Source organism: Hyposmocoma kahamanoa, unplaced genomic scaffold, assembly GCF_003589595.1.
Source record: "Hyposmocoma kahamanoa isolate Upper Pololo Valley unplaced genomic scaffold, ASM358959v1 192, whole genome shotgun sequence".
Classification (NCBI taxonomy): domain Eukaryota; kingdom Metazoa; phylum Arthropoda; class Insecta; order Lepidoptera; family Cosmopterigidae; genus Hyposmocoma; species Hyposmocoma kahamanoa.
Genome location: NW_020653719.1, coordinates 1,257,253 through 1,284,252, shown reverse-complemented (window position 1 = coordinate 1,284,252; position 27,000 = coordinate 1,257,253). Strand labels below are relative to the sequence as shown.

The 27,000-nt window shown below is 37.0% G+C and overlaps 1 protein-coding gene across 1 annotated transcript; it reads left to right on the top strand.

Moving 5' to 3' along the window:
* The first annotated feature begins 462 nt into the window (after positions 1-462).
* Positions 463-27,000, top strand: LOC113226490 (exocyst complex component 5). Its single transcript, XM_026459124.1, has 14 exons — positions 463-581; positions 668-799; positions 2,249-2,356; positions 3,789-3,986; positions 5,237-5,485; positions 7,478-7,695; positions 8,326-8,553; positions 8,828-8,993; positions 14,885-15,028; positions 15,767-15,855; positions 19,769-19,958; positions 21,377-21,533; positions 23,154-23,326; positions 26,864-27,000. The coding sequence occupies exons 1-14, from the start codon at positions 549-551 to the stop codon at positions 26,957-26,959; spliced, it is 2,181 nt and encodes a 726-aa protein (XP_026314909.1). The 5' UTR covers positions 463-548; the 3' UTR covers positions 26,960-27,000.

Genomic DNA, 27,000 nt, shown 5'->3' with positions numbered 1-27,000 from the left:
TTTTTACAATTATTTTGAAAAGTAAAAAGTGTGCATTAGAATCCAAATGAGTTTGGCGGAGTCGTCTCTATGGAGTAATTTCTGAACGAGATGAAAACAGTCAAAATGACAGCTATGTTAGATTTATAAACTAAACAGCCACTATTTCTATCCTATAAAGAAAAAATACACAAAAAGTTAATGCCAACTTGTTACTGCGTTGTAAAATTTTAACTATAGTCTGATGGTCGTATTTCAGAATTCTAATCATTGCTCAAGTCAGGACTTGAGTATGATTTCAAGCACTAGAAATCATACTCGAGCCCTTGCCAATAGGGTCGTATTTCCAGTGCTAGAAATCATACTCAAGTCCTGACTTGAGCATTGAGTAGAGGACGATCCTCAATGTATTTGTAACTGTCAGTGTTAATGTCACTACGTAGTTCATTATGTAGTCTGTGGTGTCACTTTTCTTTTCAGATTAAAAAGGATTTTGTTTGATTTTAACTATAATACCTACAAAATATTTTCCCTCTGGCACCTAGTCGTTTCTTTTTCTTTTCTACAAAATGATGAACCAATACTTAAAGGAATTGGAACAAGTTAGTTTGTTTTAGCTCGTTTCCTAAATGTGCTTTGACTTTTGTAACGGAAAGTACGGCTCTTTTTACCGGCCTCGATTTTGCAGGATCCTTTTGATCCTGACGAATTTGTGGAGCGAATGGTGAGGCGGAGCATGGCAGAGACTCGACTGCAGGATGAACAATTCGATCCTGAAATGATACACGATATATTTACTCAAGCAATTCAGGATCTGAGGGTAATCTTATTGTGATTCATTTTTTGCTTTAGTAGTCACCTATTCGGATGTAGCCTTTTCCAAACGATTTTTTGTATTGTGTTCAGTATTTAGAAACAGTAGAGCTACTTGTGAAAGAGTTCATCCAGGTAAGTACTGTCCTAAAAATCGACTCATCCGAAGAACAGAGTCCGATGTGATTATATAGCGAAAAGAGAATAAGTACGTTACGAGAACAATTTCGTTATTCAAACTAGGTCCTATGTAAAGGTATTTTGAGAATTTTTTTCAGAAATATAAAATCGAACAAAGGTCGATCTGACATCCACAGCGAAGAAGAACGAACGAAATGTACTATGTCCTGAGAACAAGTAGTCTTACACATAGACCTTTGTTCTACGGATGTGTTGAAATGGTCTTCTGCAAAGTAACGCCCGAATCTATTAATGACTTAAAAGTACTGTCCTTACCTATTTCTGCCGCCAAGCAGTGAGCATTCCTGTTTTTGAAGAATAAGATGCTTTTTAGTAGATAATTACTGAAGCTACGACAAATTAGAATATTATTGACCGAAAGCTATTCCTATTCCTTAATTAATTAACATAGTTTTCAGTATATTTAGTTTTAAATATCATTGAAGTTGAATACAATACAATGTCGATTTTGATTCATTACAGTCCTGTTGTTGATAGGATGTCGTCTCCCTATCTGGTCCCCGGTTTCTTATTTTTCTTTTACTCTTTGGACCCTTCCATTTTGTGATGGTGGCAGTCCATCTGCTGTCTGTAAATCTAGCTATGTGTCCAACCTTTTGCCATTTTTGTTTCAATTCAAGTTGTATGTAAATGGCATCTTGATTTTGGTTCTGAATCTTATTGTTTTCCTATTAATCTTGTTGTTTCTTAATTTCAAGATACTTCTTTCCATACCTCCTTGTGTTTTTCTCTTAAGTTTGGTTTTGTTGGTGTGAGCCCATGTCTGACAGCCATAACTCAAACTAGGTAGGATGCATGTGTCCATTACAGTTTTTTCCAATGTTAGGTTGAAATCTTTTAATATTTTTTAAGGTTCCAGAACTTTTTCCAGGATATGGCAATTGTAGATTCTATTTCTTCTGATGTGTTGTCAAGACTTTACCATACATATGTGAATATAAACATATAAGTGACACAATTATTTAATATTTTTTACTATTTACTGCTATAAAATTATGTAACTTATTTATATTACCTTTCAATTTACAACAAAAATTATACCTAAAAACAATAAATACAATTAACCATTAGGCTGCTAACAAATTGACTTCATGTTTGCATGTAATGTAAGTCAATGCATGTAATGCATGAAGTTGTAATCAACTAAATTGCATCTTCTAATATAACTGATTTGTCCAGGTCAGTTGAAAATGTTTTTTGTAATGATATTGGTAAGGCTTTTGGTTTGGTATTAAAATCGTTTGTATTATAACAGGTGCTACAAGAACGCCAGGAGAGAAAATGTGCTAGACTTGAGCAGGCCGTGCAGGAAGAGGAGAAATTATATGGAGATAAGCTGTCCGAAATCATGGATCAACATACTGTAAGTTTACAAAAGCAAAAATATATTAATTTTAAATAATTATTTTTAACCAACTTCAAAAAAAGGAGGAGCTTCTCAATTCAACTGTATGCTTTTTTTAATGTATGTTACGCGATTACTCCGCTATTTGTGAACCGATTGTGGTGATTCTTTTTTGTTGGAAAGAGGGTACATCCATAGTGGTCCCATTTAATTTTGAAGAAAATCATCCACCTCTAGGGGTGGCTGTTCACGCATGGAGATTCATTTTTATAAATAGCGCCTAACTTTTATTATATGAAGCAATTATTTTAATGGTTGATTTGGCTATTCTCCAATTCAAGGCGTTTTTCTCTCTCAATATACTTTGAGTAGTGAAACCGATTTTTAGTATCTCCCGTGTCAAGTTCCGTATAGTGGCAAACTAGGGGATGAATCCGGGTTTCTGAACTTTCCGGTAACCGATTTCAATAAAACTTGGCAAATAGATGTAATTCCACATACTTTTGAGGTCAGTTTTTTTAATACTCGGAGATTATATTTTTAATATTATTATATGGAGGATTGATTTAATAAAGCTCTTGCCTTTTGCAGGTTTCAATCTATAATCATATTATATTGACTGAAATTTCATCCAACATCCAAATTTAGAATCCTTGTTAAATTTCTTTTTCTTACATTTTAATTAATTAATTGTCCAAGTAGGTATCAGGTATTATTTTGTGTTTGAGTATGGGAGCCTTCAAAGCCGCGCCTCTGTAGCGCTTCACTAAGTATTAGTTCATTAATTGTGACTGCAAAAATGGCACGCGCGTGTCACGACAGCGGCTACAACTGTGCTTCTAAATATGAAAATTAGTAGTGGAGCAGATGCAGCGCCACAATAGCGCCACTGCAGCGCTTCTGTTCTAGAGCGATGATTACCAAACTGGTCTATTCCGGTGGTGGTGGTCCACTCTGACCAATAAGGGGTCCATGGCAAAAAGTGAAACCCATTTAGGCAGGTTGTGGCCAAAAGTTCGACTTTTCATAAATGGAATAATCACATATAGTACCACCTAACCTATACCTAGATAGTGTATTTACATAATATTTTTTTATTATAGATATATAAATTATCTATGATGTAAACCCTTCACAACAAACATGATATTTGATTAGATACATGTATAAAACATACCATGTGCTTTTTGTAAGGTTTCTCGTTATACAAGTTCAACTTATTGAAGTGTGTAGCACTGTGTCAGGTGTCAAAAACACATTTGAAAGTTGATGAATTTTACAAAAATTAAACATGCAGGGTTTACATAAAACAGAAAAAAATGGCATGTGGTCTACAAGACAAATCATTTTGGGAACCTCTGTTCTTAGCGAAACTACTACGACTCTAAATAAATATACTGTAAGACATAAAATATGAAAACCTCTACCAGAAATTATTTTAAACTTTCAGCACTGTGTGAACGTGTTCAGTTCACTAGACGAACGCATGTCACGTTGCGGCGGTCGGGCGCTCGACGTCGGCGAGAAGTTGGGTGCTGCGCGAGCGCCGAGAGCTCGCGCCGCCGCTGCCAGAGACCTCCTTTCACACTTAGCGCACTTCCTTAGCCCGGGGCCTGTATTGACGGATTTGTTTAATGATCCTAGCAAGGTACTTATAAAAATAATTGTATGATCAATCGTCAACATAAAAAAAACAAAAATCGGCTTCCAAGTTACTTAAACAACATGACCAACCAGGTTTAGGCTATGGTCCCATACACTAACCTAAAGCGTGTTGCGTGTTCGATTACAATGGAACGTGAGTTCATTTGTAAATATTTAGTAGCGCTATTTAGTAAGCGAATTTTTGTGACCATAGCATAATAAACTTTATATCAGTTGTATAATGTACAGTCAGTGCTCTATGATACTTGACCCTCTAGCCGCCTTTTGGTTCTGAGAGCCTTCTTACGCATTCAATACAGAAATGTTAAAGAATTCCAGCTTTTTGGTTGAAATTTGTATTTATGTGACATATATTAAAGACCAAATTGGTTTTAAAAGTTTCTTAAAACGTCATTCACTAATCATGCATCAAAGAAGAAGAAGAAGAATTTTACAGCGCATAGGTTAAAGATAATCGTTAAGTTTTATTGAATACCTTTGTTCACACTGATCTACTCAGAACCAAATTGATGGTTAGGGGTCAGATATCTCAGTACATCGACTGTACAAACTGGATACGAACCAAAAAACAGGTTGCACGTTTTCGGAGAATTCTCGTTACTGTATCATATCTAGTTTGCATGTTACACAATTGACATAAAGTTCATTAGCCTATGTTCAATTTCGTTACAAAAATCTTCAAATTGAAGTCATCGGTACTTGTAGCGTCACGAGTAAGTACTGCCGTTATCGTCTGCATATGTCGCTGTGAGTATTCTGTTAGTTTTTGGTAGAGCCGATGTAAATACTGTGTACAAAATCGATCCTAATACTGAGCCCTGAGGCGCCCCAGCCTGAATGTCGTGAATCAGAGACAGTGCTTCTCCATATTGCATCGCGTGAACACAAGTGCAACTTGATAAACTAGACCTGTGGCTCTCAAAATGGAAGATCAAAGCCAGTGCCTCAAAATCTCAACATATAATGTTTACACTTAGAAAAGGAAACTGCCCTGGTGTAAAAATGAACACTAGACCGTACCTCATGTTAATACTGTTAAGTATCTGGGAGTGTACCTGGACGGAAGACTAACTTGGAAAGCACATTAGAAACCCATAGTTTTCCAAAACAACTACTTATAGCATTTCAAACTACATGTAAAAACTTGTCAGGCCACAGATTAATTATGGCTGTTGTAAATGTTTTTAAATAATTTGAGGAAGAAACCTATCACTAACACATTTAAATTTTCAGTTAAATGAAGCTGCGGATGTAATACAGAAACTCCATACAATTGCCCAAGAATTACCACCAGACAAATTCGAAGTAGCCAAAAAGAAGATTGAAGCAAAATATGATGAAATAGAAAGAAACCTAATTGATGAGTTTGTTAAAGCTCAAAATCAGGGCAACATGAGCAAGATGAAAGAAATAGCCAGTATTATGACTAATTTTAAAGGATACTCGCAGTGTGTTGATGCTTTCATTGAGACCAGTCAAATGGTGAGTGACCTAAAAAACTTTATTATTTAATATATTGATAAACATGTTAAAGGACCGGGTCAATAGCATGATAAGCTGGACACATAATAATAAATATATATTAGACAATATCAAATATGTTGCTCTCATCTCAAAGTAAGTAAGTTAGCTATGATAATATTAAAATAAACAGTAAAAAAGGAACCTTAATTGTATTATACAACTTTCATAAATACTTTGGCACTATTCAGTTAAATCTTAGAACTCTAATAGTGTAGTTGCAATGCCCGAACTTTTAAAAGATGGGGACAAATGACAGTTCATTCCGCAAAAGTGTTGCCCGCTTGCGAGCAGCTATTGACTGCAGTCGATAAATATTCTGTTGACTATTGACTGAACATTCATGCTTATGGAATAAATTGGCAAACTTGTTTCATTTGAATCGTCTTCGACCCATTGTTCATCCAATTATTGAGCAGAAGTTCATTTGAATTGTCAATTTTTGTACGTTCATACATACATACACAGCATTTAGAACTATGTTTATGAAAAATACAAATAGGAGACATATTTTAAAGTTTTTCATTTTAATTCAATATAGGTACCTAATTAAATCTGGCTATTCTTGTTAAAATGTATATGATATAAAAAAAATGATCTCGATATTAGTAGGCCAACTGTCTAAATAAGAATAAAGAAGGCAATAACGCAATTTAGTAATTCATAATTCAGTCATTTTTGGGAACATTTTATCTTTCACAATCTATTGATATAACTATCGACAATAACTACATAACTATTTAAAATTGAATGAATGAATAAAAACTGGCAACCCTACAAATTTCATTTTACTCCGTCTTCAAAAAAGACAAACTCTAAATACCTACGTTTTAGGCATCTTGTTTGTCTATACTTTTATTTATCTTAAAGCTTAAACCAGGGCTATATTTATTTAACTACATAACAATTGGTTATCAATAGGTAAAATAAATATAGTAGTGAATTAACTTCTAGCAAGCCTTCTGTATCATCATAAGTCTTATTCTTAAGCCAAGTTTTGACGGTCTTTTTACATTCCAACTTATTCATGGTGAAATAATGCAAAGTAGAATTTGATTTAAGTAAAGGTATGTGTCAAGGAAGTAGAAGAATCTATGCGAGTGAGAGTTAAAGATGCGGAATGAAATGGACTAATTGAGTGCTTTTCCAAAATTATTTGTAGGATAAATAGTTTGTAGATTGGGAAATCGTAAGGGTGGAAATTGAAGTAACTAAAGCACTTGTGTTATGGAAATCGGAAACAACGATAGTACCACAAACACCCAGACCCGAGACAATACAGAAAAGTAACTTTTTCTATATCGAGCCGGCCGGGTCCGAGGCTTAAGAGATGGCGGCGACGCCATGAACACCTAATGAGCCCTTACTCCAGAGTGCAGGCGTGGGCGCGGCGGCGGGTGCGAGCGCGCGGGTCTTTTCGTTTTCCCTTTCACAGTGCCGCAGCGGCTATAAGCGGGTCGATTCACACGTCGAAATCGCAAACAGACGCTAGATCAAGCACTGTGAAAGGTACGGGCGAACCGAGCCAATAGATCTACCCGCCGCACAGGCACTGGCGCGCGCGGCCACTGTGAACGCAATAAGCGTCTACGTACATTTAATTTACACGGTCCGCGCCACTCTGAATAAGCCTCAAACATAAGATTTACAAACACAAACACAGATTGTGAATGAATTAATATTATTTAAAGAAGTCTTCAAAGTCCAAAGCGTCAAACTTGTTCTTCACTTGACTAGTAGTAACATGTCTTTATAACAAACAGTACTCGATATTAACATTTTTCAGTGTATGTAACTTTAGTACTTAGTAACTTGATATGAAAAGAACCACTGGAACACTTCGCAACACCTTATTTTATCTAGTATCTATTAATCAAAATGAATTCTATGTATGCTTGTTTAAGACAATGTTCAAAAGCAAATATAATCATGCCTTTACATATTTCTTTTCAGAACACTCTTCTAGGGAAAGATATATTCTCAGCCGTGCTGCCGTTATGCAAAAAGAACTACACAGTGATTAGCAATGTGTTCCCCAACCCCGACCAAGTTATGAGCAAATTTGTTCTCAATATCTTCCACCTTAAGCTACAGAAATACATTCAGACCAAGTTGGCTGATAAAAACGACATCGAGAAGTACTTGAGGAATCTATACGACATGTATACAAGGTATATTAAATTTTTATTCGCATAATAAAATTAGCCGAAACCAAGTTATGTTGACTTGTCCAAGTCCCATCTTGATTTCTTTCGAAAACAATTCAAAGCAGTGATCAAATCTATAAGATCAACATCCCCCATCATCAACCCCCAATTCCGTGTTGCCAGGGCCGTCGAGTCGAAAATTACATTTTGTTGCATGATTAGTTACACTTTGTTTAAAAAAAATGTTTTAATCAAAAAGTATGAGTGTTAGAGATGATGGGGATTCGGAGTAACAACGTCGAGCTCTCTCTATGGTCGGCATTGACCTTGGGAGTCGATAATGGTTGGTGACATTATCACAAGATTTAGAAAATGTTGCGCAAACGTTACAATACTCGTGTTCAATATTGGCAAAGTCAAGACACTTGTCAACTTTTGTCAACAACAAAAGAAAGAAATAGACAAATGCGCAAAAATATTGAAAGGGAGTGAGGAAAAAAACAGAAATGAGAGCAATTGTTTATGACATGATACACAATAAAGAACACATCGCACGACACACCACTGACAATTAACAAATCAAAAACATAACAAAAGAATGTAAAACGGCAAGGAGTTCGCGACATTTATATTACTGCAAGTTCAATATTTCAGTACTCAACGCGTATGCGACGAACTAGTAGCGGAAGGTTTAGTATCAGCTGATGGGAATACATCCACCGGGGATCTCAGACGCGAGGCTCTAGTCAACGGGGCAATGGCGGCCGCCACTGATGGCTATGCCGCTATGGAGTCGAGGAGATTAAGAGCTGTGCTTGCAAACGCTCTCAACACTTACTATACTGAGAAACAACATATCAAGAAGCAGATTCAGGGTGGCGGGTGAGTTTATTTATTTATTGAAAGATATACCATCAACTTAACACAAAACGACCTTCGGAAACACAAACGTTCACAATTCAAGGTGCCAAATAATTCTGATTTTTTTTAATAGTAAACAAGTCAGTTTCCACCGATTCAGTGCCACATTGGTACTATTTTGTGTCTTATCTGTGCGGCTGTGGCGTATGCAAAATAATCCATTAAGCCACAACACAAAGTCACAACAGATAAGGCTGTGACACTGGTTTTCAATGGACCCTAATTATGTGTATAGTTTTCAAGAGCTCCGCCGGGACCTACAAGCGGTAATCGGTACGCGGGCCAACATCAACATCAATATCGCGCAGATCGAGAACTACGGCGGGGAGACCTTTCTCAGTGAACCGTTGGTCCAGAAGATGCTCGCTGACGCTAAAACTTCCTTTACGCGTTGCAAAACTGTAAGTATCCACTGTAGGGCGAGCACGATAAGGAGCGACTTGCGCGAGAGCGACGTAAAGCGCGAGATCTCTGTGTGAGAATAGCAGTAACTCGCGCTTTATGTCGCTCTCGCGAAGTCTCGCCCTTTCGTGCTAGCCCTACTGGTTGTTGCAAGACGGACGAATAATAATTTGGACATATACCACTGGCAACTACAGGGATATTTTAAATTCCATTTATCGCCAGTGGCAACAACAGATCTTTTTATTCCATTTGTCACCACCTGGTAACATTAGCATTTGACGCCCCTTCGTTTTTTTCCCATTTGTCGCCAGTGGAAATACGTCAGGAGCACTTAAAGTTTCCGGAATGAATAACAAAAAAATACTATAAATGGTCAGAAATGAATTTATTGTTTCTCAAAATACTCTCCGTTAGCGTTAATGCACTTTTTCGTACGAATGAACCAATTTTGAAAACATTTATGCCACCACCGTGACAATCTCTGAAACATATTTTTCATACTCTTAGACAGCCTCTTCAGATGATGAAAATCGTTGACCGCGTAACTGGTTCTTAATTTTTGGAAATAAATAAAAGTCACAAGGTGCCAGGTCGGGACTGTACGCGGGATGGCTCATAAGGTCAACGTTGTTCACCTTCAAAAATTAATTTGTCTGTCTGGCCGTGTGAGAACTGGCATTGTCGTAGTGCAAGAAGATACGGGGTTTACGGTTATTTTTACGGGGTTTGTCAATAACTTCCGGCAAACAAATGGTCGTGTACCAATAACTATTCACGGTACAACGATTCTTCAAAAGCACCAGTAGCCACATGTCCAATTTTATTAAAAACCAAGCAATCATCCGCTTAGAGGCACTTTGCTCGCGCACCACTTTGGTTGGTTTCGGCTCATCTCGAAAGACCCATACGCTCGATTGCTGCTTTGTTTTGGGATCGTAATTATAAATCCATGTTTCGTCACTTGTACTATGTCCCACACCAAATTTGACGCCCCTTCGTTGAATCGGGTAAGCTTGGCATTGCACCACATGACGCGAACCGTTTTTTGAGTCTCAGTCAAATTGTGTGGGATCCACCGAGAGCACAGCTTTTTCATCCCCAAATGTTTGTGTAGTATTGTTTGGTTTTGACTCATGCCTATGCCTAAAGATGCCCGAATCTCATGGTATGTCACATGCCTGTTTGTTTTAATCATACGGCGCACAGCATCGATTTCACAGCAGCGGATGGGCGACCATCACGAAATTCGTCACTGAGATTCACACGACCGTATTTGAATTCTGCAAACCAGCTATAAATAGTCGTCTTGCATGGTGCTTCATGGCCAAAAGTTTGAAGCCGAGCGAAGCTCCGCTGAGCTGTTTAATGACACTTAAAGTCGTAGAAAATTATACTACGAAAATTTTTAAGAGTTAAATCCATGGTGACGTAGACAACCAATTTCTAAAATGACGCCATAATATAAAAACTAGCAAACTGTATTCTACAGCCAAAGAGTTCCATTGTCAAATGTTTTAATTACTTTTTAAATATTGATTATGTAAGTGGCCAGTTCCGGAAACTTAGAGTACGCCCTATGTAACCACTGGCAACAACTGAGATTTTTTAAATCCCGTCATCACTACCTGGTAACATATGGGATTTTTTTTCTCATTTGTCGTGGAAACAAAACCAGTGGTGACAACTGGGAATAAGCCATAATTTGGCTTGTGAAACTCGCCATAATATTTTGTCTTATCCTGAAATAATACCGTGCCACCGGTTAAACACAGACTAAACTAAAAATAAATGCATCTTCAACCCATTTATACGTCTCACTGCTGGGCGTGGATCTCCTCTCAGGCGAGGGTTTAGACTATAGTCCGCCACGCTAACACAATGCGGGTTGGGGACTTCACACGTTTTCCGAGGTTGTGGACTTTCTTCGACGTGCAGGTTTCATCACGATCTTTTCCTTCGCCGAAAAGGTCATGGTTAATTACAAATTACATTTCGCACAATTCCGAGGAACTTACGAAGTGCGAGCTCGTTTCGAACCCACGGCTCCTGTTTGAGAGGCGGTAGGTCAAACCATTAAGCTACCAAGCTGTAGTATGTTTTAAAAATACGATTTATACGAAAAAACAAAGACACATTATGCATTTCTCCATTTTTCCACAGAGATCATCCATATTGGGTAAACGGATACATATTTCGTGCTTTGATTGTAGGGTCTCTGGTTCGAATCTACCCGGATCGAAGAAATTTTCCTTATGTTTCTTCGATCTTTGCATCAACAATAACACCAAACTAGAGGATCAGTCATCATATTTTTTTGTATCTCACAAAAGACATTCAATAAACCATAATCGTGGCGTTTTGTTGTATTTGTGGTAATTGTGCCTGGTTGGCAAAAAAATACTGCGAAATCTTAGAATTTTGGTTCGCGATTTTGTTGTAGAGCGTAAAAGATTGAATAATTGTTTTTTCTCGCAATCGAAGTTAAAATTAAAGTTACACCCAAGACTAAAAGTCAATATAAAGCCTCGGAGTAATAGACACCCTCACTAAAGCTCGGATGGCTAACCAACTCGGGTATAAATTCGCTCGTTTTAGTCGCTCGATAAAAATATACTATTCAATTATTTTTTTGTCAATTGTTTAATTTTTTAATAACCAGGCAATTTGTTTTAAATGTTTGTGGACATGACATATGAGCTATACCAGCCTTTCCCAAAGTGGGCGATAACGCCCCCTTGTGGGCGCTGCAGTCCTAAAGGGTAAGAGACCCCGAAAAAAAAAATGGGGGCGTTGTGTAGAGGCTTAGGGGGAGATTTGTAATTTCAACTAGGAAGACTCTAATGGTCGTATTCCAGAACTCTACTCAATGCTCAAGTCAGGATTTGAGTATGGTGTAAAGCACTCGAAATCAAACTCAAGTTCCTGCCATTAGGGTCGTATTTCCAGTACTTGTGTTTTCCAGTGCAATCCTGACTTGAGCATTGAGTAGAGTTCTAGAATACGACTCTTGGGGTCGTATTCTAGAACTCTACTCAATTCTCAAGTCAGGATTTGAGTATGGTTTAAAGCACTCGAAATCATACTCAAGTCCCTGCCTTTAGGGTCGTATTTCCAGTGCAATCCTGACTTGAGCATTGAGTAGAGTTCTAGAATGCGACCCTTAGAGACCGACTGAGCTCTCGACTCTCGACTACAACTTGTGAACATCAACTAATATTAATTAAGAGATTGCTCAAACTAACTCGGTTCGATATTTCTCTTCGTGTAGTTCATATATCTGTCCTGTATTATTGAATAAATAAAATAAGAATCATGTCAATCAGTCGCTCCGTTGAAAGTAGACAAAAACAAACGAATAAAAAGGCAACAGATACAGTTCCTCATTTTAATAGTTATTAGTATTCCTAGATAGGTAATTTTCGTAGACAATTGACCGCGGGCAATCATGTGTTAACAAGTTTTTGTTAAATAACCCGATTTGTGCATTTCTGTATCAATCGGCTGGTTCATAGAATACTTGTTATTATTTATTGAGTGCGATTGAGCGTCGAATGAGATAAACGAGTTTATGCATGTTTGTCTTATTTCTGTCGGTGCGTGCTGCTTATGCAATCCTATATAAACAACGTAATATTTATTTTATTTTCATTTGCGGTTTCGCGCATAAGCAGTACTTAAGTTCAACACTTACTTACGTAATTCTCAAAACAAAACAATGTCGAAAGTAAAATAGAAGAGACGGCAATACTATGCGGAATATATTAAATTCAGATTCATTGAAAATCCCACAAACCCATCGTCGCCTTTGTGCCTTCTATGTCTAAAACATTTCGAATGAAGCATTAAAGCCTTCAAGACTGCAAGATCATTTGATTAAAATGCATCCAGATAAGAAAAACAGGAATGTAGCATATCTTCAAGACCTATAGAAGAAGCATAATACTCAGTCAAGTGTAGCAAAACTCTTTTCGGCGGCTGCTAAGCAAGAAAACGACGGACTTCGAGATTCGTACAATATCTCTTTGTTAATTGCTCAAAAAGGCAAACCACACAACATCGGAGAAGAGTTAATTTTGCCAGCAATAAAGGAAGTAATAACTACTGTGCTTCATAAACTGGCCGCAGATAATTCTGTGCAAAGACGAATTGATGAAATGGCTGAAAACATTGAAGAATCATTGTGCAATCATCTGAGGACTAGTCAATTCTCAATTCAGCTCGATGAGTCCACTTTACCAACTAATGAACCAATGTTGCAGTCTTACGTGAGGTTTATTAAAGATGAGAAAATATGTGAAGAACAATTGTTTGCTAGAAATTTAGAGACCGATACAAAAGGCGAAACCATGTTCAATACATTAGAAAAATCTTGTGATGAGAAAGAGATTCCCTTGAAAAATATTATATCAGTTGCTACGGATGGCGCTCCGGCTGTGACAGTGTGCCATAAAGGCTTTATAGCGTACTTAAAAAATAAAATTCCAGATGTCCTTGCTGTACATTGCGTTATTCATAGACAACATTTGGTTGCTAGAAATTTAAGTGAACGACTATTTTATTTACTGCAATATGTCATCAAAGCAGTCGATAAAATCCGTAACAGCTCTGTGAATGATAGATTATTTCATCAGCTTTGTGTTACTAATGACGAAGATTTCAACAGTTTGTTGTTTAATACTGAAGTTCGTTGGCTATCAAGAGGCAATTGTCTGACTCGATTTTACAACCTGTTTGACTCTGTGATTGAGTTCTTGGAAATTAAAGATACAGAATTGCGCATCAAGCTCATTACATCAAAGAATGATATAGCTTACATGACAGACCTGTATAAATTGTTCAACGACATGAATCTCCAACTGCAAGGCGATGAACTAAATTTAATTAAAACAAAAAATGTCGTTGCTGCTTTCGTTGCCAAACTGCTTCTACACAAAAAGAATATGGGCAGACGTGAGTTTCACAATTTTCCGAATTCATCAGTATCCTGCAGTAACGACGACTTGTTTGCCTACTGCCAACATTTGGAAAACCTTCTCATTGACTTCACCGAACGATACCAGGACATTTTGAACTTGGAAATGCCAGACTGGGTGTTGGATCCGTTTTCAAATGTCAACACTGCAATATCACCTCAGCTGGAAGAAGAACTTATAGAATCGACAACGAACGAGGAAATAATGGCTACCAAGAATTTTGGCTACAAAAACCGATCCCGCAATTGTACCCTGGATTGTGGTCAATCGTTCAACGATTCTTGATAGCATTCCCATCGTCATATTTGTGTGAACGTGGTTTTAGTGCTGTGACAAAGCTGCTTACTAAAAAGTGAAATCGTTTGCATGTTGCTGATATCAACAAACTTATTAAACAGCATCAGATTCATCCTTCACATAAGTTTTTATATTAGAATCGATTATGTTTGTTTTATTTTGAATAAAAGATACTCTCTCTGAATACTATAAAGTTGCGTTTCAATAATCATTCTCATTGGCAGGTGTAGCCCGTAAGAGTTAACTTGAGACCTGAGCGCCGTTGTGTACTACCTACTGCGCTCAGGTCTCAAGGTAACTCTTGCGGGTTATAGTAAAAGTCTCGTTTAGAATGAATGTTTAATCTCCACTAATATAGCTCACAATAATTAATTTAATTTGAAGTTATAGTGGTTTTTAAGTATGTGAAAAAATGGGGGCGCTAAAAATAATTTATTCTCAACGTGGGCAGTAGACTAAATAAGTTTGGGAACCCCTGAGCTAGACGAATGTACCTCTCCTACAAGTTTGTTACACCAATAGTTTGGTATGAAACCTTCTTATTTTATGTATTTATTCAGTGTGAGCTCCGTAACTTCGTTAATTTAAATAGTTAGTTATACTATTGTATATGACAGCTGTGCACAACAAATGAACTACCCGTTACAACAATCTCGCTACTAGAAGTACTCATCCAGCATCTTCTCGTCGAGCACGTGGACTACGCGCTAGACCTCGGCCTGCAATCTATCCCCATTGCTGAGAGCAAGTCGCCACCACAGGTTTTTAAATAAATCCTTATTCCATTAATTCTTCATTTTCTTGTTGTATCGACAGCATACACTATAATACTTGCCATAGTGGTGAAAGCAATTGCCAATCGACGTAAGGTTCTCGCCGATTGTTGCCCAAACATAATGTGCACCCCATTCATTAGTACTACGGTAAAGTACAAAATGTTATTTGACTTGTCACGTTAACTTGTGTGTAATTTATTAATTTGAATACAGCTGTAGTACAGGGCTATTCAAGCTCATCGTATAGGCATTAACGTTAATAAAAATTAATTTAATGAAGCTTAACAAAATGTTACAAAATAATTGAAAATATCCCCGAAAATACAGGATTGACACTGATTGATATAATATATAATATACTTAACATTTTGTTAAGCTTCATTAAATTAATTTTTATTAACGTAATGATACAATTTGATATATCGTCGCGTTACTTTCTCAAACTTGTATTTATAAAGAGTGATTGTTCAGGAGATGGCAAAACTTTCTATTTATTTTGAATTTCTTATCAAGGGTGTTAATTTGGATGCATTACTTTAAGTATAGGTCAAAGCCAGTGTGTCAGAATATGAAAGAAATGCGATGTGAAATCAACCTGCATTTGTATATGCAATCTATTTTTTGCATTTCAGCAACTTTGTGCTTTAAAATACGAGCTTGAGAAAGTACGGCGACAATATCCCAAATTACTTGCGACTTAATAGTGTTTTTCCATCCATGCAGATCCATTTCTTCGACATAGTCAAGCAAGCGAACAAAATAGTGAAAATGTTTGAAGAACATTTTCAGGAATCCATTTTGCCTTGCATGAGGTAAGATTTTAAAATAACCATGACTATCGCATTGAATTTTATACGCTTAAGGAGACTGTAGAAATATATGTGTATGTACTTCGTAAACTTACTTGGTTTATAGATGTGTTACGATTGTGTCGTACTTCCGTTTCCTCCAATGGCATCAGTACTTTAAACTAGCTTATTATTCCAAGTACTATGACCAGTTTAAGAGCCTATGCACATGGTGTATTTTTGACTCGCGTTAAGGCGAGATATTTGAACGCTAGCCTAGATTTTAGGAAATGAGGTTTGAGGGAACGCCCCTCACGTCCCGCAATTTGCACATTTAAAATTAACATGAATATAATAAAAACAGGCCGACAAAATTTAACACAGATCCGACGTTGACAGGCGCGCCTATGGCGACTGTCGGGGCATCAACGTCGCATCGTGTCATCAAATCGCTGGGCAATTTTCAAGTTTTGGGTTAAATGTGAATTAACTGCCTCTGTGGCCGAACGGTTACCATGCCGGACTGCCACGCAGAGGTCCCAGGTTCGATTCCCGGGCAGGGAGAAATGTTTGTATGGCTTACATTTATTTCTCTCGTGAGTTTGGATGTAATTTGTGGTTGTCTATGTGTGTGTCCATGGCACCCGCGACACAGGGTTTCCCTAGTGCGGGGCTATGTTGAGTGTGTGCGTTATTTGTTTATTATTTATTTCTCTCGTGTGTTTGGGTGTAATTTGTAGTTGTCATTGTGTATGACCACAGCACCCGCGATACAGGGTTTCCCTAGTGCGGGGCTATGAGTGTGTGCGTTATTATTATTATTATTATTATTGATTTAATATTTATAGGGCTACAGTTCAAAACCAAAATTTAGCAGGTTCTCTGTAGTAAGAGAAATATCTCCATAAAAAAATTATGTGCAAAGTTAGATACTTTATTCTTAATTGATTCGTTTTCGTGATTTTATATAATCGAGTACAGTACATCCTATCGTGTAACGAATTAGCACGTTCTTTAGACAATATCCTTAGGTGTATCGTATAGTTTTTATAAGACCGTTATTTAATAGTAAATACCTAAACCATTTGATCTAGCAATACTAAGCGAGACTTTGCCAGTTGTACAACGACCATAGAACAACGATTGACTTACTTCTCGGCAGTAAAAACCAAGCACGTAACGTCGTCACCTCCCTAAAACTTTGTCAAGTTATTTGTTTTTTATGCTTTTGCTTATTTTAAAATAATTTCACTTTTTGCTTTTGTGGCTTAGATGGTTTCTTAATGTTTACACTTTTTGTAAATTCCTTTTAGTACTCTGCATTAATTTAATGTACATGTAGTGTCGGTCTATAATGGATTGTGCACTTACGTACGTTTCTTATTTTGTTATTGGAATAACAATTGTTGATTGACCAAATAAAAAGAAACAGTTTTTCCCCGCTTCTCTTCCAGTGACTCACCTTAACGCGTTTCAATCGAAATTCAGTCACACAGACACTACCTTAGCATATATTATGTTAACGAATTCTGTGACATTGTTGTATACGTGCGTTCGTCATTTTTTGTCGTCATTTCTTAAAATATTGTTTACAAAAGTTGGTATAATATACATAATAGTAGTCATATTTTCCCGATATTGGCATACAAACTAAATTAAAATTAAATTAATTAAATTAAAATAAATTAAATTAACTTATTAAACACACACTGGCTTTTGGCTATTCTTAAAGTAATGCATCCAAATTAACACCCTTGATAAAAAATTTAAAATAAATAGAAAATTTTGCCGTCTCCTGAATAATTTCACTCACAAGATACGAGTTTGAGAAAGTAAGGCATCGATATAACATGAGTATTACCTTTATAATATTATTATTATTTACTTAAAGGCGGCCGCTAGGTTTGGGCTAGTATCAGTTTCGATAGATGTTGTCGGATCGAGAACGCCAACGTTTAGGCAGCAGCAAGGTATTAATTTTTGGAAGAACCTCTTCGAGAGATTGCTGTTGTGAGATGATACCTGAGATAATAATTTCAGTACAGAGTACTAAAAAACCGACCTCAAAAGTACGTGGAATTACGTCTATTTGCTAAGTTTTATTGAAATATCACCTAGTTCGCCACTATACAGGACTTGACACTGGAAATAATAATAATCGGTTCTCACTACTCAAAGTATATTGAGAGAAAAACACCTTGAATTGGAGAAACAGCAAAATCAACCATTAAAATAATTGCTCCTAAAATGAATCTTTATGCGTGAACAGCCACCCTTAAAGGTGGATGGTTTTTTTTCAAAATGAAATGGGACCAATATGGAAGTACCCCCTTTCCAACAAAAAAAAGAATCAAGAAAATCGGTTCACAAATACCGGAGTTATCTCGTAACATACATACAAAAAAATTGAGAACCTCCTCCTTTTTGAAGTCGGTTAATAAAGAACAATCATGGAACCTCTACAATAGTAAGTTATTGTCAAATCATGAACGATGTAATTAACAATTTTTTTTGGCAAATTAGTAAGTAATTATTAATACAAAGATCGAACACTCAGAAATTATTCCTTCGATCCGGCCGGATTAGTAAGTAGTCAAACTTATTTAGATTTATATGTCAAAAAGGAATAAAAACAAAATCTCATAGCCATGATAAAGGCGTACGTTTATTATTATGTTATTACAACAAACTAGTGGACTAATTTTCTAAAAATAATTGAATATCAACTTAATAAATTAGAAGATTATTATTTATCATTTTTATGGCGTAATTGTATATAATTATATTCACACACACATGGCGCCGCTTTGTTTCTCGTCAACAATTGTAAAATGTCGTTGGTCGAAACAAGACTCCGTACGCTGGCTTTATTACTGCTTTTAAAAAGAAAAAACCTAAAAATAACCGGCTGTATTGAATGGACCCTTTTACAAGTGAAACAGAATTGCGTGGTCATTTTAATACAACGTTCAAACAAACATAAAAGATTTCAAAAATGTTCGAACTGCTATCGGATATCATATTGGTCATTCCATGAAGAAAATCTTCAAAAAACTTCCGCGCACGTTTCTATGCAAAAATTTGCCTTTTAAGCGCTGTGAACGCATGTACGCATACGCTCTAACGTCTAAAGACAGTCTCATAGTTTTCAGACTAACATATCAGACCATTTCTTTTCGAAACCCATAGCTATATTTATATTTCTGATGTCAAGTAACAATTTCGATCACTTCTATGTTAGACCGTTGCAGCCCTCTGGTGTTTTGTATAAACATTCTTAATCATGTCAAATTCGGCTGCCCCACAACAAAACTACTAAGACAAAATTTTACAGGAAAGCCCAAAAACACAAATCAAGGTCGCCCTTAAATTTAATGTAAAAAAGTATTAGGTAGGGTAACTTATATATCACATATTTTATATCCCTTAATAACTTATATTTATGAACATAAATAAAGTTACTGTAGCAGCCAGAGTTAAAACACAATATAAACATTGGCTAGGTATTTGGTTTACTTATTGTATAAGAAAACTTGAAATAAAATCAAAATCAATTTTGTTTGACTAATTAGTTCATAAAACTGCTAATATGTTTTCAGTATCAGTAAAATTCCACTATCCACTAATTGTCAATTAGTACTTAGTAACGCACTTTATCTACTTTAAAACCTAGCAAGTGTTTGGATACTTGCTATGTTTTGAATTGGTTAAAGTGACTTAAAATATTTTTTGCTGATCACCAACCAAACTAGGTGTGCTTTACTGCGTTTTTAAAGTTGCGAAATCTCTAATACATTGCAGAATTTTGAAGCGGCTGTCACCGCCATTAGGTGTGTACTTATTATGCGAGTAGTATTCTCTTAAAAAATATTTCGAATCCCTTATTAGGTTTTCCTTACATATGCTAAGGTCAACCTGTCTAAAGCTATGTTTCCAGTTCCACGTCAAAACAGGGCGAATGTGTTCACAAGAAGACGGTAATAATGGAGCAGCTTGAGAACAAGCTAGACGCGGGTTTGGAGCGTGCGATATCGGCGATCGTAGGGTGGGTTAAGATACACCTACAGACCGAGCAGAAGAAGACTGACTTCAAGCCAGAGGGAGACATCGACACTGTTGCTTCACCAGTAAGACTTCATAACATATGACCTTATGCTTCAACACATGGAAGAAAAACAATGGAAGTGCCTTAAGCCACGATTACTATCAAAACCGCTGTCGCCAAAACTCCATAATTTGAAACACAATAAAGTCTTGATAATAATTGGTTGTACTTTTTAACTGAAAAAGAAATAAATTGTGGACTGTTAATACAATTATAACTTTACCCTGTTGGCAATACCTACTATTGCAATTGAAATATCAATCAATGTAGCGGTTAATAGCTGAACGACGACGAATTCGAGATATTTACTTAGTTCTCATTAAAAAAAGCGACAATATTGCAGCGGTATTAGGTATACTTTCGTTTCTTGTGACAACAAAAAATTATGCTAAACAGAAAATGTAACATTTATTAAAGTTAAATAAAATAAGACAACGATGATATAAAACATAGATACCATAGATAACATTACAAGTGGGACTATCATTTATGCACTCCAAAGTAACATTTTTCTGTGTGATACACGGGTTTTGCGCTAGATAATAGACACGACCATAACGTACAAAGCTAAAATGGCGGACTGAGTTTACGTGGCACGCATCAATCTGTCTGTGATATTATGTTGGATTATACCACAACACACAGTCCGGCTGTAACCAACCATTCCCACGTAGATCTGCAACAGGGCAGGACGCAAACCAGGTCCAAACGGAAGCATTCACACCTTATCTATAAAACATTGCAGTGGTACCCGATAGTGCCACGCAGAGATCCTGGGTTCGATTCCCGAGCCGGGAGAAATATTTGCATAACCTACATTTATACCTCCTGTGAGTTTGGGTGTAAATTTGTGGTTGTCATTGCCATTTAAATAAAATCTGAGAATCATGTTTACTTCTGCTGGTAATTATTTTACCATTATATGTCTAAAACTTGACAATGTAGCAACATTAAAACGGTACGGTAAAATTTACCTTTGTTGGATGGTCCATTGATGGAGACTGTTTTTGGATTTGCTCATGTTAAGTTCTCGTTACTTATAGGAAATGAATCTATTGTAGATTCATATCCTATAAGTAACGAGAATCTAATTCGCGTATATTTGTTTTTTTTTTTTCAAACAAACCAACGTTTCGGCCATTTACGGGTCCTATAGTCACAGATGATTGACAGGAAAAAAACAAATATACGCGATTTAAATCCGAAAAAAATAAAAGTTCCATTACCGAAAAATATGTTCCGCATTTCGATTCCGCTTCGTCAGCCAGCGCAAAATATTCTTTGTCACTCGGATTACCTAGACATAAAGCATTTTCTGACCGCCTTAATGCCATTCAGGGTCATTAAGTATGGTGACACCCTTAATGCCATTTGTTGGAACGTCTCATTTTCCTTTTGCTACCTTAACGCAAACGTACCACACCTCATTATTGCTTGCAGGCATGTCTAGCTGTAGTCTCGTACCTAAGTTCGGTGATGGAAAAGATCCACGACGGGCTGGAAGGGGAGAACTTAAACGCAGTGACCCTGGAGCTCGCTGTGAGACTGCACCGCGTTATCTACGAGCACCTGCAGAACTTTCAATTCAACTCAGCTGGTGAGAATACACGTGGTGGCTAATTGTATGTTACGTGTTTGTGTAGTCTAAATATTGTAGTGACGCATAGATTTGACATGTTGAAAGTAGGGTAAGTTGGAACTGTTAACAAATATTTTTTTAATGATAATCCAGATTCCACTCTATGAGTCATTGACTTACAAATAAATGGACGACGGGTCTAATACAAAAACCACGAAAAAAATGTCCCAAGTCAACCTATTTAAACGTAGTGACATGTAAAGAAATATGAAAAAGCTAAATCGTTGAATTTAAATTGTAATGTGATCGCAGTACTGTCTAATTTTGCTTGCTTCGCTGTCAGTCGAACAAACGAAGACTAAAGCGTGAATGACGCTCTGTATACGATTTTAACGCCCTATAAGTTCGGACACTTTTTAGCGCGGACCCGACGCCCATGTAATTGTAAGTCAATGGTACGAGTACACTTCCTTTTTTTTAAAAAAGAAAAAGAAATCTTGAAATGTATATCTAACATTAGGTTATAATAAATAATAGTGTATTTTGGCGACACTGGTGACCCAACGGTTAGCACGCTAGATGAGGTCACGGGTCCGATTCCCGATAGAACCAATTAGGGAAATGGACTTTTCTAATTACGAAGTAACTTCAAATTTAATTTCTTGCTTAAACTTAGACAAAGTTAGTTCGTTTTGTAAATACGGGAAACTTTTTTTATTAATTATATCAAGAGACGGAACGAACAAGTCGTGTGGCTGGTGGTAAGCTAAACCGTAAAGATCTCAGGAGCATTGCCACTGCGCCCGTCTCCGTAAGTCTCACTTAAGTTGACATGTCCCGTGTGCCTGTAATTTCACTAGCTGTTCTCGACGGCAGCGGCGTGGGCGGCTGTGGAGCGGTGTTGTCTTGTTGCTTACCCATACCTATTTTTCGATCAATCAAGTTTGGAGATGTCGTAGGACAAAATAATTTCAGCAATTTTATTAAGACCACCTATATGGAACTGCAAACATATGGATCATAAATATAGAAGGCATATTAATCAATATATAAAGAAGAATAGAGATACTATTCGTTCATAATTAAAGTACGATTTTAGCTTGATGTTTACGTTTCCCCAGTCATAGCGTAATTATAGGATTTATCCGAATTTGGTCTTTGATCTTCGTAATTTCCCTAAAACTCGCCTTTTTGCTTTGTGTGTTTGTAATACAGGTACATGTTTTCATTTTCTCATAATAATTCATACGGAATAAAATTATAAAAAGGTCACGTCACGTCACAGTATCGACATCGCGGTCACATTCTTCTCGCATCACTTTACCGCCGTGAACTAAGCGATCTGGTCGTCGGCGTCGAAAACAGGCCACTTTTGTCGCCATCGCTCACTGTCGTCCAGTTTGTGGACATTTTGCCGCCGCTCGCCGTCGTCCAGTTTGTGGCCCAAACTGCCCAAAACGTTGGTTTGTTTGAAAAACAAATATACACATATCTTTGCTTATATTATGTACACATGTGATTTGTCGTAACAATCTATGTATTTTATTGTTACCGCGCTCAGGTTTTATTTACTATATCGGTTATCTCTCCTCCATTAACAATTCAATAAACAAATTCTATTGTATGTGAATCCTTTAGGAGCAATGATAGCAATCTGCGACGTGAAAGAATATCGCTCCGCGGCGTGTGGGCGCGGCGCGCGCGTTGCCCCAGCACCGGCGCACGCGCTCTTCGACGCGCTGCACGCGCTCTGCAATCTGCTGCTCGTCAAGCCGGAGAACCTGAACCAGGTCTGCGAGGGAGAGACCCTGGTTAGTACTTGAGGCTCCACTTAAAGATGATTATCTCTAATTACAGACACAGTATAATAAGGCAAACTCCAGTAATACGCAGCTGCGCGGCATATGTATGTGCACGCCAGACACACGCCGTGCACGGACGCACACATTCGCATAATAATGAAAGGCGTATGAGACGACCTCCCTGGTATGCAACGCGAGTACCATCGTCAAATTATGCGAATGTGCACACATTCGTCCGTACACGGCACGTGGTGAGCGCCCACCATTGACTTACAAACGCCCACGCATACAAACCGCGCTGCGCGCTGCGTGTTTTTTTAAATGGGACAGTATGGGGAAATCCGAAACCACAGAAGATGCAATTAATTAATATAATTAAACATTTTTGCTAATTTTGTATGAAAAAAAATTAACTAAATTTGACCAACTTCTGCTGTCCCGATTTTTTCGTCTTATACAATGAAATGATCCTTACACAAAATTGAATCGATAAGCACTAACAAAAAAATTGATCAATTTTATTCATTTTTATGGACAACTCGCGCTTGACCAAAAAATCGACTATGCCAAAATTGTTTTTACAGAAAAAGACTTATTGGTTCCTAAGACTGTTTCTTTATATATTCCATAGTAGCGGATTTCTCCTTACTGTCCCATTTAAAAAAAAAAACTAGATTCTTTTTGTTTTTACCGATATTTTAGAACAGTTGCACGCTCCATGGTCACGGATTGACTGGCCATCGGCAGATAATAGCTTTAAGACATATCTAACTTCATCTCGACTACTTGCGGCGTCACCATTGTCGCTGACTTTTTTCCGAGCAAATACTTAATAGGAAACAATAATTTATCGCCAATGTACTCAAATTTCAATAATAAATATATTCAAATATAATCAGTTACGAGAAGTCCCTGGATTTGTAGAAGGGAATATCCACATATTTTTTTAGTTTAGCTAAATTAACCTCCTCGGCCCTCAATTCCGATCACTGGTCATAAGACACGGAGTGGCTTAATCTCTGTTCAGATTCATGTGCACAGTGAAGAGAAATACCTGTTTTACATATGTTCCATTTGTATTTATTTAATAAAGAACTGTTTTACATTTTTATACTTCTAAGTTTTAGCATAACCACCACCATATTTAATACGCAGAGAGCCACAGACAAAATATAACTGCTTGTTGTACCATTCAACAATATCTACACTTTAACATGTGTGCTTACTCGATCAAATGCCTTTAGACTATGATGCCGACGCTTAATACAAAAAAATTTCATATGAAAATGTTAGGCTGTACTCTTAGTAGCATTAGAGATCGTTATGAAAAAGTTCTTCCAGAGAAATACTGCCACTTTACATATTCTGCCGCCAAGTAGAGTGAGTGAGCATCACTGCGTTCCGATTTTAAATGGTAATTTCTAGGCACATGAGACTTTGCTATAATTGTTAAATACAAAGATCGAACACAAAGAAAAATTATTTCGACCCGACATGACTCGAACCTGCGACCACGGGATTTCGTCCCCATTGCTCTTTCCAACAGGTTTACAGGTCGAGTTACCAAGTCGACGAAATTCTTCTGTGTCTGTTATATTTCTTTACATTGAGTTTTTCGACTTTCAACTTGTCAATGTCTCAAGGTACAGGCGGAGTGGTAGTGCTTCTCAGATCTTTGCGCTTTAAAACTTTGAGTGACGCTGTAATTGTTATGGATGTATCGCTCACCACCAGGCCCACGACTTCATCCCGTCACGTCATATAATAAAAAAAAATCAAGCCGAGCTCATCAATTTTGTTGAATATTTCACTTATTTTTGAAGGTCTTTGTCAGTATCAATCGTAAACAGGATTCTTTAAAAATAATAGTCTTCAGACGAACTTTACAACGACAATAGATTGTCAACATCCATGCGAAGTAGAGAACACCCGCCGATTACTATGTTGTTTTCCGAATATTGTTTTAACCAAAAAGCCGAATTCAATGTTTAACATTCCGCGCGTATGCCTGATGTTGGTATTTAGTTTTGCGATGATTTTCCCGCCGGAAACTTGCGCGCTTAACGAATTCTTTCGTTGTTATATGGAATTTATAACATACTAAATGTAGAATGAAAAAAAAAATGCGAGTGGAAGATGCGAGAGGTACGTCTTGAAAGTAACAAAAGGAGTAATGCCAAACCATTGAGAGTTGGTACTCTCTTTATATATGCGTATATTGAACATTTTCAATAGTTCACATTTAGTATATGTTTAATAAATTTATATTTTATTATCTCCGTAATGACGCGTTTACACTAGGTCGACGACTATCTACCCAGTATAACACGGGCGTCGTTTGTCTAACGTAGTTTGCTGCGGAAGTCAATCGAGTCGACTAGGTGTAATCATTGTCGGGCGATACATCGTCTTCGGCAAGCGGCGGTTGACCAAACAACCGAATCAGTCTGTTAAACGTTTCAAACGATTTTTTGTGTCTCTGTGCGTATACTTGTTATATATATTTATGATGTGAACTTTATTGACTATCACGAAGTTTTACTACCATGATTCTTTTTTGTGAAATTACTCCACTAGTTTGTTATAATTATTAATACAAAGATCGAACATAGAGAAAAATTCATTCCAGCCTGAAGCTCTCCCAACTAAGCTGCGGAACGAACCAGCAGACTACGAATATCTCTATGTGCTTGTCGCAGATTTTCTATGAGTTTGGTTTCTATGGTTTTTTAACGACTGTTGTTAACGCCATCTGTGACAGTTTTATAAAATTTTTATTCACTCAGACAGGTACCTTTATTGTATTATAATAATATGGTTGATATCGGTGAAGGCGCCAGTCGATTCGGTATATACTCGATTCGGTGTAAACAACGAGTCGACTGCGTCTCCTTCGGCAAGGCGAAGTAGTCTGCCGAAAGCGGCAATCGACCCTGTGTAAACACGCCATTATGATTGTACAGCCAGAGATTGCAAAATTTTATTCACAGGTATTATTTTACTCGTATTGTAAACCTGTAGTCGAACAAAGCAGTCGTACCTCGTATCGCGAGAGGACTAGGCTAAGATCCACTCGTTTTTATTTATATCAATTTGCTTCAATCGACGTGTCTAGGAAAATTACACAGAACATAGCGTGATGATGATACGTGAAATATGCCTTAAGTTTTATTTTTATTTTTTGTGTCCGTCGATATTAATTAATCGGGAGCCTTGTATAATCTTTCTTTATTTTGATTCAGTGTTCTTTTCCTATTAATTTAAAATATTTTTTATTATAATTCATTTTAAATGCAGTTATTAATCATTTTTTAATTTAAGATTGTCAGATATACACTATATTGTATTAATAATTATCTTAAGGACTAGCCGCAAGTAGCACGAGACAGAAAGGCAAAGAGAAGTTTGACGGCCGGTGTCAAGATGTTACGGGGACGGGACAATACAGACTAACAATAAAAACAAAAATACATTGCCTAGGAAGTTGAGAATTCTACTTTGATTGATTATGCTACACCCGATCTAACACTCAATATTTGTTGGCAGGCGGAGCTGGACCACTCTATATTGTTGAACTTCATCCAGCTGCGGTCCGACTATAAGAGCCACAAACTCGGAAGTTTTCTCAAAGGGCTCTCTTAAGATAATAATTTAATATAAGGAAAATCGTACGTTTTTCGTAG

Excerpts from the sequence above, each read along its gene's own strand:
- LOC113226490 (XM_026459124.1), top strand. The coding sequence starts at position 549 with ATGATGAACCAATACTTAAAGGAATTGGAACAA. Across the intron at positions 582-667 it reads ACTTAAAGGAATTGGAACAA|GATCCTTTTGATCCTGACGA; the intron begins GTTAGTTTGTTT and ends TCGATTTTGCAG. Across the intron at positions 15,856-19,768 it reads TCCATTTTGCCTTGCATGAG|TTCCACGTCAAAACAGGGCG; the intron begins GTAAGATTTTAA and ends CTATGTTTCCAG.